Source organism: Xiphophorus hellerii, chromosome 13 (genome assembly GCF_003331165.1).
Source record: "Xiphophorus hellerii strain 12219 chromosome 13, Xiphophorus_hellerii-4.1, whole genome shotgun sequence".
In the NCBI taxonomy this organism is placed as follows: domain Eukaryota; kingdom Metazoa; phylum Chordata; class Actinopteri; order Cyprinodontiformes; family Poeciliidae; genus Xiphophorus; species Xiphophorus hellerii.
Window position 1 is genome coordinate 22,061,979 of NC_045684.1, and position 16,263 is coordinate 22,078,241.

Here is a 16,263-nt window from a genome sequence, read left to right on the forward strand (position 1 = left end):
CTGGTTTTAAAATTAGTTCACTGAACTTGTAGCCATTATTTTGTGCCCATTGTTGGACACCACACGGCAGGAACGAACCCGATCGAACCGTTATACCTAGGATTTCTGTCGGGTAATGTGTGGTCCGTCAGGTTTTGAAAATGGGCCGACAATCGGCTGACAGCTCTAAGATCGTGTAGTGTGCGCTGGGCTTTACACTAAGGAAATGAGGAAGGGAGGAGTCAGTGGAGAGCACCGGAGTTGAGCCTTTTTTTCATTCAGTGTCATCAACAGAAAGAGAAAAAGGCCGGAAGAGACGATAATGCCGATAATTAAAATGACGTCGATAGTTTTAATTTATCGTACGATTAATCGATTTATCGTTTATCGCGACAGGCCTACCTCCAGTACAATGCATGCACTGAATTGTCCATTTTTCAAAATATCTCAAAATTGATCAAAAGTTCTAAAAGTCTTTTTCTACAATCCTACCCAAACATATTGACCACTGTCAAGTGGTTTTATTGTTGCGTAGCGATTCCTTTAAATACCAAGATCAGTCTTGGAATTTAAATTTGCCACTTTTTAAAAGGCTAGATCATATTGTTAAAATGTAAATATCAAGAAATTTAGCTTCACACATTTGTGGTTTTACCTCCATTTCAAGCATATCAAGATCACACCAAACTGAACTTTACAATCAAGGTAAGAGACTGTGTACCATTACACTATTAGTGAAAAACGTATGCCAGTTTCACATGTTGTCAAACATCACAAACCACAAACTCCAGGGTGCGTTGTATTGGCATGGTTATGAGACACTAGATCAGGGGTGGCGAACACGCGGCTCTCGACCAATAAGAATGCGGCTCTTTGCCTGTTACCATATTTTCTATATACTGTGGCTCTTTCCTCGTTTCATGTTTCTTTTCTTCTTTTTTTTTATATCTTAAACACACTTAAATCCATCAGGGGTTATTAAAAACAAATAATATTTTAAAATTAATAAATTAATTTGACAGATTGGGTGTTTTTTATGAGACGTAAGACGTAAGAGACGTAAGTGACCGCCAATCATATGCGCGGATTACGTCTCATGCCGGGAAATTAGGTAAACATTTTATATGCATGCAGACCGCAGACTTACCTTCTTTGTAAAAATGGCAAAATGCAAAGCTAAACGAAAATATGACGATGAACACAGGACATTTCTGGAAGAATGGGAAGATGCTTACTTTTTTATTGAACGGAATGGCAAATCGCTCTGTTTATTATGCGATACCACGATATCACATTACAAGGCTTCAAACCTTCAGCGTCATTTTAGCACACTCCATGCTAATATTGACAAGGATTTCCCCAAAGGTACTGAACTACGGAAGCAAAAATTGAGCACATTGAAAAGCCAGGTAAAAAGACAGTCTCAAATGTTTCAGCAATTGACCAAGCGTGGAGAAGCTGTGACACTTGCATCCTATAAAGTGGCATGGAATATTGCCCGTGCTAAAAAACCATACAACGAAGGCGAGTTTTTAAAACAGTGTTTTGTAGATTTAATTGACATTTTGGCTCCAGATAACAAACAACTCAAAGATTCCATCACTGATCTCCAGATGTCACGGCACACAGTTGAAACCAGAATATCAGACATAAATAATGCGCTTGAATCTGATCTACATGCAGACCTGAACGCATGTGCTTATTTTAGTGTAGCATTAGACGAGTCATGCGACATACAGGACAAGCCACAGTTGGCAATATTTGTACGAATGATTTCTGAGGACTGCGTGGTGAAAGAAGAGCTTCTCGATATTGTCCCATTAAAAGACAGAACTCGCGGCACTGACGTAAAAGAAGCAATGATGGAAGTATTCAAAACAGCGAATATGTCTTTAGAAAAACTCACCGCAATAGCCACGGATGGAGCGCCATCAATGATTGGTTCTGTGAACGGCCTTGTGGGCCTTTGTAAGGGTGATGACCTCTTCCCCGATTTTTGGAATTTTCACTGCATCATCCACCGGGAGCAACTCGTGTCTAAAACACTGAATTTAGACCACGTCATGAAACCTATGATGGAGATTGTGAACTACATCCGCACGCATGCCCTTACTCACCGACAGTTCAAAAATCTCATTGCTGACCTAGACGGAGACTTGCCAGGTGACTTGCCACTGCACTGCGCTGTAAGATGGCTCTCAAGAGGTAAAGTGGTTTCACGCTTTTTGGAGCTTTTGGAACCAGTAAAATTGTTTATGGCAGAAAAGAACAAAAGTTACCCTCAGCTCTCAGACCCCAAATGGCTTATGGATTTGGCTTTCTTAGTGGACATGCTTTCACACTTGGACAAACTAAACCTGGACCTGCAGGGGAAATTAAAAACTCTTCCTGATCTGACACAAAGTGTATTCTCCTTTGTTAACAAGGTGAAGCTGTTCAAAGTGCACATTCAAAATGGCAATCTGTCCCATTTTCCTTCATTGCGCAGCGCCCAGCAGAAGGCTGGCATTAGAATGAATATGGGTCAGTACGTGAAAATGCTTGCGCAACTGTACGGGAGCATTACTTCGCGTTTTGAGGACCTGCAGCAGAAAAGACCACAGATCGCTCTTCTCATCGACCCTTTTAATGCAGAGGCAGACTGCCTCAAATCCCCGCTTGTCACTGATGAGGCAGCGAGTGAACTGGAGATGATTGAGCTACGCGAGGATGACAGACTGAAATCTCTTTTGAAAGAAGGCCCTGTTGCGTTTTGGAGAGTTGTGCCAACTGAAAAATACCCGTGTGTAAAAAGAGCCGCCCTCAAACTGCTGTCGATGTTCTCCTCAACATATGTCTGCGAATCCCTGTTTTCTACCTTGAAACACGTGAAGTCCAAGCATCGGTCCGTTCTGACTGACACTCACGTAAAGGAACTGCTCCGAGTGGCTACAACTGAATACCAACCTGATTTGCAGAGGATTACTAGAAACAAGAGATGCCAGAAATCCCACTGAGATTATCACCCCATCACCTCCAGCAAGGTAAGAAACTCTGTGATGTAGTTTGAAAAAAATACCATCTGACTAAACATGCCTGTGTGAATATTTCAATATTGATCAATTTACATTATACAGGCCCTATCTATGTATCTGAAGTGTGTTCATTAGTTGCGTGTGTCAGAGCGAGGGATAGAGAGAGCAGTGCCTGTGTGTGTGTGGAGAGGGGGGTGTCTGACCTCCAGGGTAGTTGCTGTATTACCTCTGGCTAAGCTGCATTTGATGTGTGTGTTGAGGGTGGACACTTGAGGGTTATGTTGTAAGAAGAGGAGTGTGTTATTAGAAAAATATATGGTTTTAATTATGTGTGTTTGTGTGCGCATGTGTGTGTGTCTGTCTTGGCAGGTCAGCGCGTGGTGTGGCTCTTGGACTTTCACAGTTAAAGATTTCGGCTCTTTGTGTCTAACTTGTTCGCCACCCCTGCACTAGATCCACTAGAGGGCACTGCAAAATTCAATAGCTTTGTACTATTCTAGTAATTGGTGAAGATGTTGCATTGAAGGAGGCATCCATTTGTTGCTACAAGACAAGTTATTGAATCACTACCCTATTAGATGCATCCCATCTTCAACACATCTGCATCAAATAGCTGAAACCCTTTATCAGCATGTCATTCAGCTCTGCTAAGGCCTGGTATTGAGTCATTCATTTGATTCAGGTGGGTTGGAGAAGGGATGCCTGGCTGCGGACTGAGTAAGGCACCCCGTTTTAAGAGGTTGCACTTTTACTGCTTAGGGAAAAAAAGAAATTCGCAAAAAAAATAAAAAATAAATTTTCATCATTTCATGGTTAGAACAAATAGTCCCAAAGGTTTACAGTGTAATTAAGTACATCAAATTATCCAGCTAGCTTGCCAAACAATGTTAAATATAAAAGTCAATATATAATTGTTTTAAGTGATTAATGTCATAAGATGAGATGTGTACACTTCAAACCAGCCCAAATGTAAAGAATTATTGGATTATTCTCATTATAAGCACAATTAACACTCTAGTTTCTTGTCAATTTGTGGTGGACTACAACAAATGGGTTAGTTAACTTCATAAGGTTAATGAAAACAGGGTTTGGACTATGCTCTGCATGTCTTAGAGAATGGGTATTATATTTCCAGTGCAAATTAACTCGTTTGCTGTCATTGATGGCATGATACTGGTGTTAGTTTATAGTAACACTGAATGGTTAAGAAGTTTTAAAGCAAGAAATTTCAAATAATACTTCTTAATGTAGCCAGGCTCGGCGTTACACTACCTGAATCACCAATTGAAGCTCTGCGTTGTGCGGATGAAGACGGCTCAGGAGTTCCAGGTCAGCCTAACTGATGGCGTTTTTATTCTGCACAGAATGGAATTAAATAGTTCAGCAACACAAAAAACACCCAGCTGACATCAGTTCACCTTCCTGCTGTAAAGAAAATAATTATTGTTTGGTGCTTAATATAGCTAATCCACGACATGTGTAAAGGTATAGCCAACACTTTAATTTGGAATAGTTTCTGTTGAGCAGTTGGGAATTCAGCAGACAAAGCAGGGCCTTTTTTCCTCCCCCTTTTGACAGACACAGCAATAAAATTTACAATTCCGAGAGAGCAGAACAGACTTCTTGGCGCCTCTCGGCCAGGTCGGACGGAGATGGGCACGAAGTGGTTAGATAAAAACCAGACATCGGAGCTGTAAAGAAGGGGAGTTTCCGGGAGTTTCTAAGTTTCTAATTGGTCAAAGAACGGAACGCCTTGACTGCATATATTAAATAGGGAAACACCTCTTTCATTAAAAAGTACAGGTCAGCAAGCCAGAGAGAGAGGTTTTTTTCCATCTTTTCCTCCACATTTTGGGCGCCTTTGTCTGTCTTTTGTGTTTCGTGTTGTCTGTTCTCTTGTCTGTATAAAATGTATATCTCTGTACCTCTGCAGCTTTGTTGTCGATTGCTTTGTATGAGATTAAACTCCGTGATCTGTGACGTCAACACGTTTTGTTGTTGTTTCGTTTTAACAGCACGCGGTTGCGGGTCGCTCATGGAGAACGCCGCTCGATCCCGGGCAAAAGGAAAAGAGGAAGGATCCAAAGGTTTTGTCCAAAGCTAGCATTTAATGATCCTCATTTTTTAATATTTGGGGGCTTCGTCCGGTTCTGGAATCTTGGCGGGTGGCGGTCTCTCCCCGATCGATCCGTCCGGCTGGTGCGGTAAGACGTTTTTTAATTACTCTTTTGTTGTGCGCAGCCACGCGGAGTTTCGGAGCTGCAAGGGTGGATAGTTTTGCTCTTAAAATAGTCTGTTGTTAGTTATAATTGGAATTTAACGATAGCCTGCGGTAGGCTTTCAGTGTGTGGTACACTGTATGGAAATACGCATGTACAGCGGACCGTAGCGGGTTCAGACTGAGGATTTTGCGCTCCCTCAGTTGTAAAAGCTGGGTTTTCTTAAGTTTATGTCTTTTTCCCTGGAGACCCATGGCTGTGCTCCTTAAAGAAAGAAATTTAGGAATTGTGTATTTTGAAATAACCTGGGGTAGGTTTATTCAGTGTGTGGGACACTTTAAAAAAATGGCTTGCGGGAAGCTTTGACAATAGTCTGAGGTAGACTGTTCAGGAATCAAGTATTAGTGTTTGGCACACTTTAAAAATAGCTTGCGGGAAGCTTTGACAAATAGTCTGCGGTAGACTTTATAAACGGCCTGCGGTAGGCTTTGATATGGTGCATTTTTTATTTTTTGGCCGGCATTTTATTTTTCCCCGTCTGTCTGTTACGTTTGTCTGAAAACGTGTTTATGTTTCTCTGTGTGTCGCGATCTGTGCTTGTTGCCGCGACACGTGGCTGTCTGCTCCAGAGCTCTGGGTGTGTGTATGTGTGTATGTGTGTGTGCGTATGTGTGTCTGCGTGTGTGTCTGTGTGGCCGTGTGTGTGCGCGTGCACGAGTTCGGGCTGGCTGTGTGTTTCAGCAGAGTGTTAAGTTGTTTGGATAGCGCTGTGTGTGTGAATTTGCATTGATTTTGCTGCGTTTTATTGTGAAGTTATTATGGACACTGAGTTGCGACACGTGCTATACGCTATTTTATGGTCGGGGTTCGTCTTAACGGGGAAAGTAGAACGATGGCGAAAACGTGGTCGTTTAGTTTAAAACATAAATAACTAAATAAAATAAATAGGAGTTCAGTACATAACACTGGTACCAGAAAACAAAATTATTGGTTGTGGTTTGATTTTAACATAACTTTGAGATGTCTCTCTTTTTAAACGTGCACGGGGATTTAAAAGGTTACTGACGATTGGGGTTTAAAATTAATTAAATTGACACATGACAACATTGGACAATTTCTGAAGCTTCAGTAAATTTCATATAAACTTTAGTAAAATTGATATAAATTACAGTAAAATTTGATAGAATAATGACCACAGACTGACACTTGGGGACTGATGAAATTTTGACTGACTATAAAACCTGGCCAGATGTGTGTGTTTTGTGTTTTCTGTAATGTGTTGTGTGTTTTTATTTGGTTATAATTCATGTTGGTTTGACAGAGTGTGTGATTGGAGATAAAATACCATTTGGTATTTTATGTCATATAACTACTGAATTTTTCTCAGTGCTGTTTGATGGTGCAAAATTTCTAGTTTTTACAAACATCCTCTGTGTTAAATTGAACTAACTTCTTAAAATTAAACAATAACAGCAGTAACTGTGACCTGCAGTGTACAGTTTGGAAGGTGATTAAAGGATAGAATCTTGATAAAATACATTATCTGAACAAATTGAAATTACAATATGGGTTCTACGGTTAAATAAATGAATAAATAAATAACGAAAGAAAGAATAAGCCAAGAAAATTAGGTCACAGAGGATTCTAGAAATGCTGTCTTGGCAAATTAATAGTTAAATACATAAATATGCTGAATGGATAAATAGATAAATACATAACTGATTAGGTACAGCTATGAAATAAATTAAATAAAAATTTATATAGACTTGAGAACTGAATAGTGGATATAATGTTAATTATTCCTTCTAAGGCTGTGAAGGTAGTAGGAAAATGGAATAACATACAATGAGTAAAATAGGATTTTTTCATGAGTTGAGGATAAGAAAAAAAAAAAAAAAAAAAAAAAAACGAAGATTTTTAGAGAAACAGGCTCTAACTGTAAGAGGTAATTGTTCAGATAACAACAAACTGCAATATACAACTGACTCTAGATATTTTCACAATCAGTCTTTTTCAAACAGACCAAAACTTTAAGATAGATAAAAGATTGTTAAATCTACAGGACTTACGGATAATTAGACAGGATAAATTAGAAGTCACTCTCTTGTTAAATAGAAATTGGTTAAATATAGAAAAGTTTGCTAAAATTTACAAGATTTGTTGTTGAAGGATAACATTAAGTTTGAAATAACTTATTGGTTAATAAATAAAAAAGATTATATGGAACTATTGTAGAGAATCAATATTAAACTGTAATACGAGATGATTCAATACTGCCTATAGACAGACGAGAGGGCTTCGAATAAAATAAAATAAGAAAATTAAGTAAAATAAATACATAGAACAAAACAAGAAGAAGCGACAAGTATGTTTATTTAAGATATGAGAATAATGGAGCTCAGGGAGGAGTTTCAACCCCCATTCACAGAAGTTCAGCACGGGAGAACAAGCTACAGCTGTGCTGTAATTTCTACCCCCACTAGATTCAACTAATTAACATGTGAAACCTTTTTGCATATCACTAATTTTAAGTACAAAGCAACCTCTGCTCACAGCAGCTCAGCAGAAAAGAACAAACAACTGTAAGGCAAATAATTTTCTCTCCCATCGTTTAAACTACCTCCTGGAAAATGTAAAATATAAGTTTGTAGCATCGAAACACTGAGTCGCCTGTCACACACAGACACTCTTGGTAATGATTTTCTGTTTTCCTTTCATATTACTTTATATATTAAGTAGTGAGTAATTTAGGATTTTACTCTTTACATTTCTTTACATTAGTCTGATTTTTTATTTGGCTATTTGTGTCAGTTCTTTGTTTATTTTGTTAAATATAACGAATTATTTTTTTTTTGAGTTATCAGTTTCCTCTGGACCCTTCACCAGGGGATAGGGAACTTTGGTCTTTAGTTTAATTTCTTTCATTTGTAGATTTGGTTATATTCTGACCAGTATTTTTCGAAATTTATCATTTTTAGATTTTCTTGACTAAGACTATATTTTTTTTCTCTTTCAACGTCTCTCTGCCTGGTTTATGCATAACCTTCACTGAGTTTTTAATTGGTAAACACGTTTTGTCAAACACTGCTGAAAATTTTTGAGAAGTTTCTACAACGAATTATTTGATAATCATGAGAGTTAAATTGAATACTGAGTTTTGAAACTGTAATGTGAAATGTTTTTTGAACATAATAATCTTGAAGGTTTAAAGCATGCTACAATAAATTGTTCTGTTTGTTTTTGAAAGGTTTACTTTTTAGACGAGGGCAACGTTGCATATCGGTGGGATTTTTCTTAGCTTGAATAATAACCCTGTTTCATCAACATCGTTATTTCACATACTAGAAATAGTGATACATTAGCCAGTAATGTATCAAAGGGGGAGAAGATGCATGGGTTCATCTTTTATAATACTTAAACAAATTTTTGAAGAACATGTCTGATCTGTGCTACACATAAAAGTGAAAGGAAAATATTTTCTGGTAATATATGTGCTTATTTTAGATAGGTTTGAGTTGTTCTCCATTAAAAGATTTTCTGACAATGGGCTAACATATTTTGAGAAAATAGATAAATTTATAGTGATAATGAAGCATATTTTGGTTAATTAACTTGGGAAAATAATTATAGAAATTAAAATATTATTGTGTCAGCCATGTTCAGAGCATTAATTTAATGGAGCATGAATGTTTTAAGAAATGTTTTGAAGAATCTGTTCTTGATTAAAGTTATCACTAATCAGTAAAAGTACATAGGCGGGATTATAATGATTTTTGTAAACTTGATTTTGATTTTTTGATTTACATTCATTTACAACGAATTTGGATAAAACTTTAAATTCGACGACAAGTAAAAGCCTAGGTAATGTCGGTATATTTTGAAAATGTCTGGATTTGTTTCATTATAATTTCTCCAGGTCTAACTCTTTTGAATTTTGTTTCAGGAACGTATGTAAAATGATTTAGACAAATAACCAGTAAGATCTAGTTTCTTCTATGAAGGTAATTTAAACTGGACTGTTTAACTCACATTGTTATTCATTTTTTGGTGGTACATGTAAGCTTTACAACTACATTTTTAAGTTTTTGTGATTGTTTTGTTTCGTTTGTTTAATCCTATTTTTACAAGATTGGTTTAAGAAAAGATCTGCATATGTTTAACATTCTGGGAACACGTTACTTTGGAAACATGTCTTTTGAAGCAAATGATTACAGGGTTTTGGTGTTTTCCATCGGTTAGGAGCTATAGTATATTATAATAGAAACGTAAATTGAAGGGATCACATCCACCATTTGATGAACAGAACTGGACAGAGTAGGAGATAAGGTTTCACGTGATGTGTTGCTCATGGTTTTACACACAGACTGCCCTGGAGCTCGGTGCTCCAGGACTCTGGACTCTGTCATACAAGCTGTGTCATGCGAGGCGGGGGTGGGGCTCCTTGGAGAAGCGGCTTCACACTTATTTCGAAGACAACAGCCACAGAGCCACGAGCGTTGGAGGATTCACTTGAACACAAAGTGAATTGAAGATGTTTGTGTTGAATTACACAAATGAATGATGCCTTTGGATAAATCTGATCTCTGTCTTGTCATTATAGTTTTGCAGCTGGTTTCCTGGTGCCCTGCGGATGTGGTCTCCTTCAAAGTCTGCGTTCTTTGATAAAAAGGATTAAAATAATTTCCCTGGATGGAAAATAACAAAACAAATTTATTTTTAGGTGAAACCATCGTTTGATTATGCTGACTGTAATGAAGATGATATTAAAGAATGTGGTAATTGTGTTTCTGATGCTAATGAAATTCATGTTGAACACAAAATGTCTGTGTAATGACCTGTGACAGGTCGTTTCTTGAGGTTTCCAGTCGAAGAAGATCAAGCTGCAAGAGGATCATCATAAACTTTTATTGCGTGTTTTTCGTTCGTTGTGAACTCTGGAAAGGACTGTCGTTTTGTTTTTTGCGCGCATTTTTTGAACATTTCCTGACGAAGACTTCATATTTTTTAAGAGACTGTCGATGGACATTTAAAAAAAAAAAAAAAAAACAGAAAAAGACGAGCAGCAGATTGTAACTTTGTGTGTTTCTCATTTTGGCAGATTGTAATTTTGTGGTGAATGTTGTCCTTTAAGTTGCAGACATTTCTTACTAATTTTTCTATGTATGTTTCTGTTTTGTTTTTTCATTTTATACTTTGGGTTTTGTTTGTCCTGTGTTTTTGTTTTATGATTTTATATTTCTGTAAGGATGAGTCGTTTTTACCCTTGGGTTTTGTTTGAAAAGGGGGAACTGTATATAATTAGGCTACGTCAACCTTTTGTTTTCTATTTTTTGTTTTGTTTTATTTTTTTAATACATAGTTTTTGGCTCTGTATTAGAAGGCTTAATCAATTTTTATTGAGGTCTTTTTGAAGACCTCAAAAGGGGGAACTGTAAAGAAAATAATTATTGTTTGGTGCTTAATATAGCTAATCCACGACATGTGTAAAGGTATAGCCAACACTTTAATTTGGAATAGTTTCTGTTGAGCAGTTGGGAATTCAGCAGACAAAGCAGGGCCTTTTTTCCTCCCCCTTTTGACAGACACAGCAATAAAATTTACAATTCCGAGAGAGCAGAACAGACTTCTTGGCGCCTCTCGGCCAGGTCGGACGGAGATGGGCACGAAGTGGTTAGATAAAAACCAGACATCGGAGCTGTAAAGAAGGGGAGTTTCCGGGAGTTTCTAAGTTTCTAATTGGTCAAAGAACGGAACGCCTTGACTGCATATATTAAATAGGGAAACACCTCTTTCATTAAAAAGTACAGGTCAGCAAGCCAGAGAGAGAGGTTTTTTTCCATCTTTTCCTCCACATTTTGGGCGCCTTTGTCTGTCTTTTGTGTTTCGTGTTGTCTGTTCTCTTGTCTGTATAAAATGTATATCTCTGTACCTCTGCAGCTTTGTTGTCGATTGCTTTGTATGAGATTAAACTCCGTGATCTGTGACGTCAACACGTTTTGTTGTTGTTTCGTTTTAACAGCACGCGGTTGCGGGTCGCTCATGGAGAACGCCGCTCGATCCCGGGCAAAAGGAAAAGAGGAAGGATCCAAAGGTTTTGTCCAAAGCTAGCATTTAATGATCCTCATTTTTTAATACTGCCATGAACGGTCTGGTCTTTTATCACAGTATCCAGCATTAAATGCTAATATAAACGGCTTTACATATTTTAAATCATGACAAAATAAAAATAAAAGGAACACACACCACTGTCCAATCTCTATGATTAATTATTTAAAGGCATAACAACTTGCATATTGTGAAAATAACATAGAAATTCAAAAACAGACAAGACAGTTCAATAAAAAATAAAGTTAATTTAAAAAGAAAGAGAGACAAACAACATACCTGCACAGAATGGAATTGGATAGTTCAGCAGCACGAAAAACACCCAGTCGACATCAGTTCACCTGCTCATGACAAAAAAAAACACATTAAAAAAGAAAATGGCCGCAAGACGCCAGAAGACCAGTCGGCTTGTTCACATACTGTATGTGCTACAACAGTAAGGTCTAAAGTTCGACAGAAAAAACATTCCATCCTCCTCTGAACTATATAAGTGAAAGGAACATCTTACAAACACGTTAGCTAAAACATTTAGTCATTTAGAGCAACATTTAGACAGTAAATTAACAGAAGCTCCGGGAGAAACTCACCTTCCACAAAAACTGTCATGGACGGTGAAGGAGGAAGTGACGTCACGGGTCACGACCGCAAAAAAAAAAAAAAAAGGTTCCGAAACTTGTTACATAGATTTTGTTTAAATAATAATTTCCTGATAAAAATGAAAGACAATAAAATGAACAAAAAAAACTATTAAAAATACATAAATAAGATTCACGTATTTATTTTTGGGGGAATGCATTATGATTTCTTTCTTCCATGCTTCAATAAGTACAGTTTTATTCTGGCAGTTTTTATATTGCATTAAGCACCATGTTATTTAAAAATGCACTAGAAGTATTAGAATTATATACCCAATTCCATTGTATAAATTCTGAACTTTGCCTCTTTGATAAACGGACCTTACCACAGGGGTCGCTTTTCATTGGCTGATGCCCATTCTACGTGGTCACGTGCGTGACCGTCTCACAAACAGACGCTTCCAGTTAGCTAAATACAGCATAATGGCAGAACTGATACAACTTCTACACCTTGAAGCCTGTCTGCTACACAGTCTTATGTTAGCTAAACAGATCAATATGCAATGTGTACTGTATCTGACATACACTAAAGATTTTATTTTAGCAGAAAAGGCTTTGAACTAAACTGTTACTCGTGTTAGCCACTCTAGCACCAAGTACAGCTAGTCAATCAACCATCGCTGTGTTCAGGGAAGCGCTTATTAATAATCCAGAAATAAATATCACGCCTGGAAACTTGATATCGTAACGGACTGAATGTTATGTTTTTAACGTAATCTTTGCTCGGTTGCCACGGTAACAGGTGTGCTTAAACTACAAAGAGAGAGAGAGAGTAAAAAGGTAGGAGTGGTTTTGAGTTGATCACCTGTTCGGGTTATTTTACCTTTGTTTACCTTTGCTGTGGCGCATTACAGCCGCTGTAGTTTCTAAACGTTGGACTAATTACCTCGTTCGTTTGTGAGTTTACGTCATTCACAACAAACATCAAATAGAACAAATATATTTCATAAAATTTTAACAAACAAATGGCTTCTACCTTGGTAATTATGTGAAATTAAATTAATTATATCCCAATTTCAGAAGATTTGCCTTTACCTTTACAGAGCTCTTTGGTTCCTCCTATCAGTCTGTAGCTTCTCATATTGAGGTCATCAAACCAAATTTCAGATCTACCATAACTGACTGACACCTGCTGGCCTCAGGTTTGCAACCAGCTTGTGACTGAGAAACCAGTAACCTCCTCCCAGATGATGACATGAACTTGTTAGTTCCTCTGTCCATTGTAGTAGCTGATACATTGTGAAAATCCGGTAGAAATGACGCACTAATCGAGTCATGTTTACATAGAAACAACCACCGCAAGGCTTTGCTTGTGAGACTTGCGGTCACGTGGGTCGGTTGTGGGCGGAGCTTGGTAAGGTCCATTGAAATCAGTTCATTAAATGGTATCATAGTACATGCATTGGGTCATATTTTTTTCTTAATTTATTACAATGAATCAGATCATTATCGGTTCATGGAGAAATGTGTCCAATCGGCCACAGATTTCACATTACTGGTAGACGGTGACAAACATTCAGTGGTGTTAAAATCGACCCTCCTTTTAATCGGAATCACCGTAGTCAAATTCTGGTGAAGTTATTTGCTTAAGGCATGTAATGAACTCACTATGTGATTTTATGTGATATGAATGAGCTGTCATCACACATACAAATTGAACTAATATTTCATATGATGGAAATGACAGCGAAAATGACAGCAGCACATTTAGTTATTCTATCTTTAAAGCACTATTTCTATTATTTTCACCTTGTATAAAGGTTTACTTTTTTGTGACCGATCAAACGTCTCTTGTTTGGCATTGGGCAAAAAAGGAGGACATGGGAAATGGCCTAAAAAATTTTGCTCTGCTTTTATGAAATTCAAACGTTCAAAACTTAATGAAGCCTTTTGTGAATATCTAATGCTATTAAGAATTTGGTTTTGAGCACCAGAACGTCTGTCAAATGGCTCTACCAGAGTAAAAATGGTCTGGTATTTCATAAATGTGCAGCACGGTAATTCTGCTTCCTTATTCAAGTTGGATAAATGCATCAGATAACTTTTCCACTGCTAGATTAAATGGCAATTTAATAATGTAGCAACTTCCTCTATGACAGTCTGGCAGAGATATATAGAGAATAAAAAACTTTACCAGATGCATAAACTTACAGCGGGATTAATCAGGTTGAAGATATTGGAAAGCTGTCGTGGGAGACTGCCCTCCTCCCTGAGCTTTCACATCCTCTCCTCAATACTAAAGCACTAACAGGAACTATGTAGATAGGGACAAGGGAGATAATAGAAGTAAATTCTGCTACGTGGGCGGGCCTTGCAAGGACTGACTGGTCAAGGTAATTCTCCATTTTTCCACAGACAAAAGCAGACAAGGTCCTTGGATTGGTAAAAACAGCAGCAACTACTGAAGCCACTCAGTGCACGCTCTCACATGCTTAAAAAAAAAAATGTACTGCCAGGAGAGTGAAGGGCTTTCTTCACCTGCATTTTTACAGACATACAATTCTGATAACTTACATATTTTAGAACTGTTTTGTAATGTTATTAGGAAGGAAGCATGAAGCTACAAAGAAGTCAATCATCAATAGATTTCCAAAATACGGTGTTCTCTGCTTCCCATACTGTCAAATGACAGTGATTTAGATTATTTCATTACTTGTATTACTGTCATGCATAATTGACAGCAATATCCAACTTTGAGATCAGTGACATCTTTCTGATGGACCACTAAGCTTTGCCTTCTGGATGAAGATCCGGATCTTTCAAGAAACTGAAGAATGACTCTAAGTCGATCATTCAGTTGTTGAAAATTTTGTTGTAGTTAGCAAATAATTCCTCCAACTTTCAAAACCAATGGATGACTTCCTGCCAGGAGGTCATAGTGGTGCATGTGTCAGTTGAAGTAGAATGAGCATGTCAATGTTTTGAAGTGACTATTGTTGACAAAACCTGCCTGAAGCATCGCATAAGAAATATCTTATCAAATTCATAAAGAAGTACAACTCTTTATGAGTTGTACAAGTATAACCTTTATACTGTAAGTGATCTGACCAGAAATCACTTAACATTCTTAACGTTCAGTAAGTTCAAGTTTGAATGGCTGTGTGAAAGTGTAGGCTGACATATTCAAGAGTTCATTTCAGCACTTGTGTATACAGAGAAGAGCTATAGGGGTTATGAATCAAGAAGGAATTCATTAGCGCATGACGGATCTGGTCTGATTAAAAGGCAGTAGTCATGCAAAAGATAACAAATAGCCTGCTGCAACAAAATGCACAGAAAATGTTCAGAGGTTAGGAGGGAGGTCACAGTCTTAAAGAAAAAGTGTTTGGGTTTTTGTAATGATAATTTAAGTCACTCAATAAATCATTTCCATCCCACTCTACAATAGTTAATAGTCCATTAACATATAAGATGCAAAGGGATGCTATACCTTGGTGTTTTACTCAGTTTGAGAATTGTAATGAACACAGAGAAAGACTGTTCGCCAAAATTCAACAATTTTACATGCTTTCTGTACACAGCCTGCATCGCAGCTTTTCATTATTGATATATTGATACAAGATTGGTATTTTAGTTCCAAATGATTGAAGTCTCAGTGAGCACTTTCACTTTCTTCTTGCGCTGAAGCCAATGGGAAAACAAGCCCATCATTTGGTCAAAGTAGTATTTCTTTGATCTTCACATTTTGGAGATTTTGACCCAAAACTAGTTGCTGGCATTGCTGATGTGTTCTGACGATGACGAGGAACATTAAATCGCAGAAGGAAGAGCAAAGACTTTGCTTTATCCGACAAGGAAAGAACAAGAAACTTTGACAGGAAAAGTATTTTTTTTCTTTACAGCTGTAAGAATATCTAATAGAATATCTACATAGCAAACATCTGATAAGTATGTTTCCCTCTATTTCCACTGGACTTGTGCAGGTTAGTCATTAAAGGCAGACAGGATGCTACAGAACCAGTTCCTCTACCTGGTCTTGGAGCTCTTTATTGCACTCTGCTGTGGGGAAATTCATGGATGAAGAATGTGAAGCATCTTAATGCACCCCACTGCAGGCCTTGTTCATGCTCCCAGGGCCTACCCTGAATACATTAATGGCTATTTGGAGCAGGTCTTGAGGACAGAAGCATAACTTCAAAACAGTTACAGCCACACACACACCCCCACACACGCCCACGCCCACCCCCGCGCACGCCCACGTCAGATGAACTGCAGATGCAATACTCGGCTGCCGGTGGACAATATCTCAGCTCTAGAAATAGAAATTTAATTATTTAAGAGAAAACAGTCATTTTGTGTATGATGGATGTT

At 37.7% G+C, this 16,263-nt stretch overlaps 1 protein-coding gene across 1 annotated transcript; it reads left to right on the plus strand.

The window, feature by feature from the left end:
* The first annotated feature begins 1,931 nt into the window (after nt 1–1,931).
* Nucleotides 1,932–3,440, plus strand: LOC116730695 (general transcription factor II-I repeat domain-containing protein 2A-like). Its single transcript, XM_032580081.1, has 2 exons — nt 1,932–3,002; nt 3,363–3,440. Exon 1 carries the CDS (start codon nt 2,043–2,045, stop codon nt 2,973–2,975), a length of 933 nt encoding a protein of 310 aa, XP_032435972.1. The 5' UTR covers nt 1,932–2,042; the 3' UTR covers nt 2,976–3,002; nt 3,363–3,440.
* The last annotated feature ends 12,823 nt before the right edge of the window (nt 3,441–16,263 follow it).

Excerpts from the sequence above, each read along its gene's own strand:
- LOC116730695 (XM_032580081.1), top strand. The coding sequence starts at position 2,043 with ATGAAACCTATGATGGAGATTGTGAACTACATCCGCACGCATGCCCTT.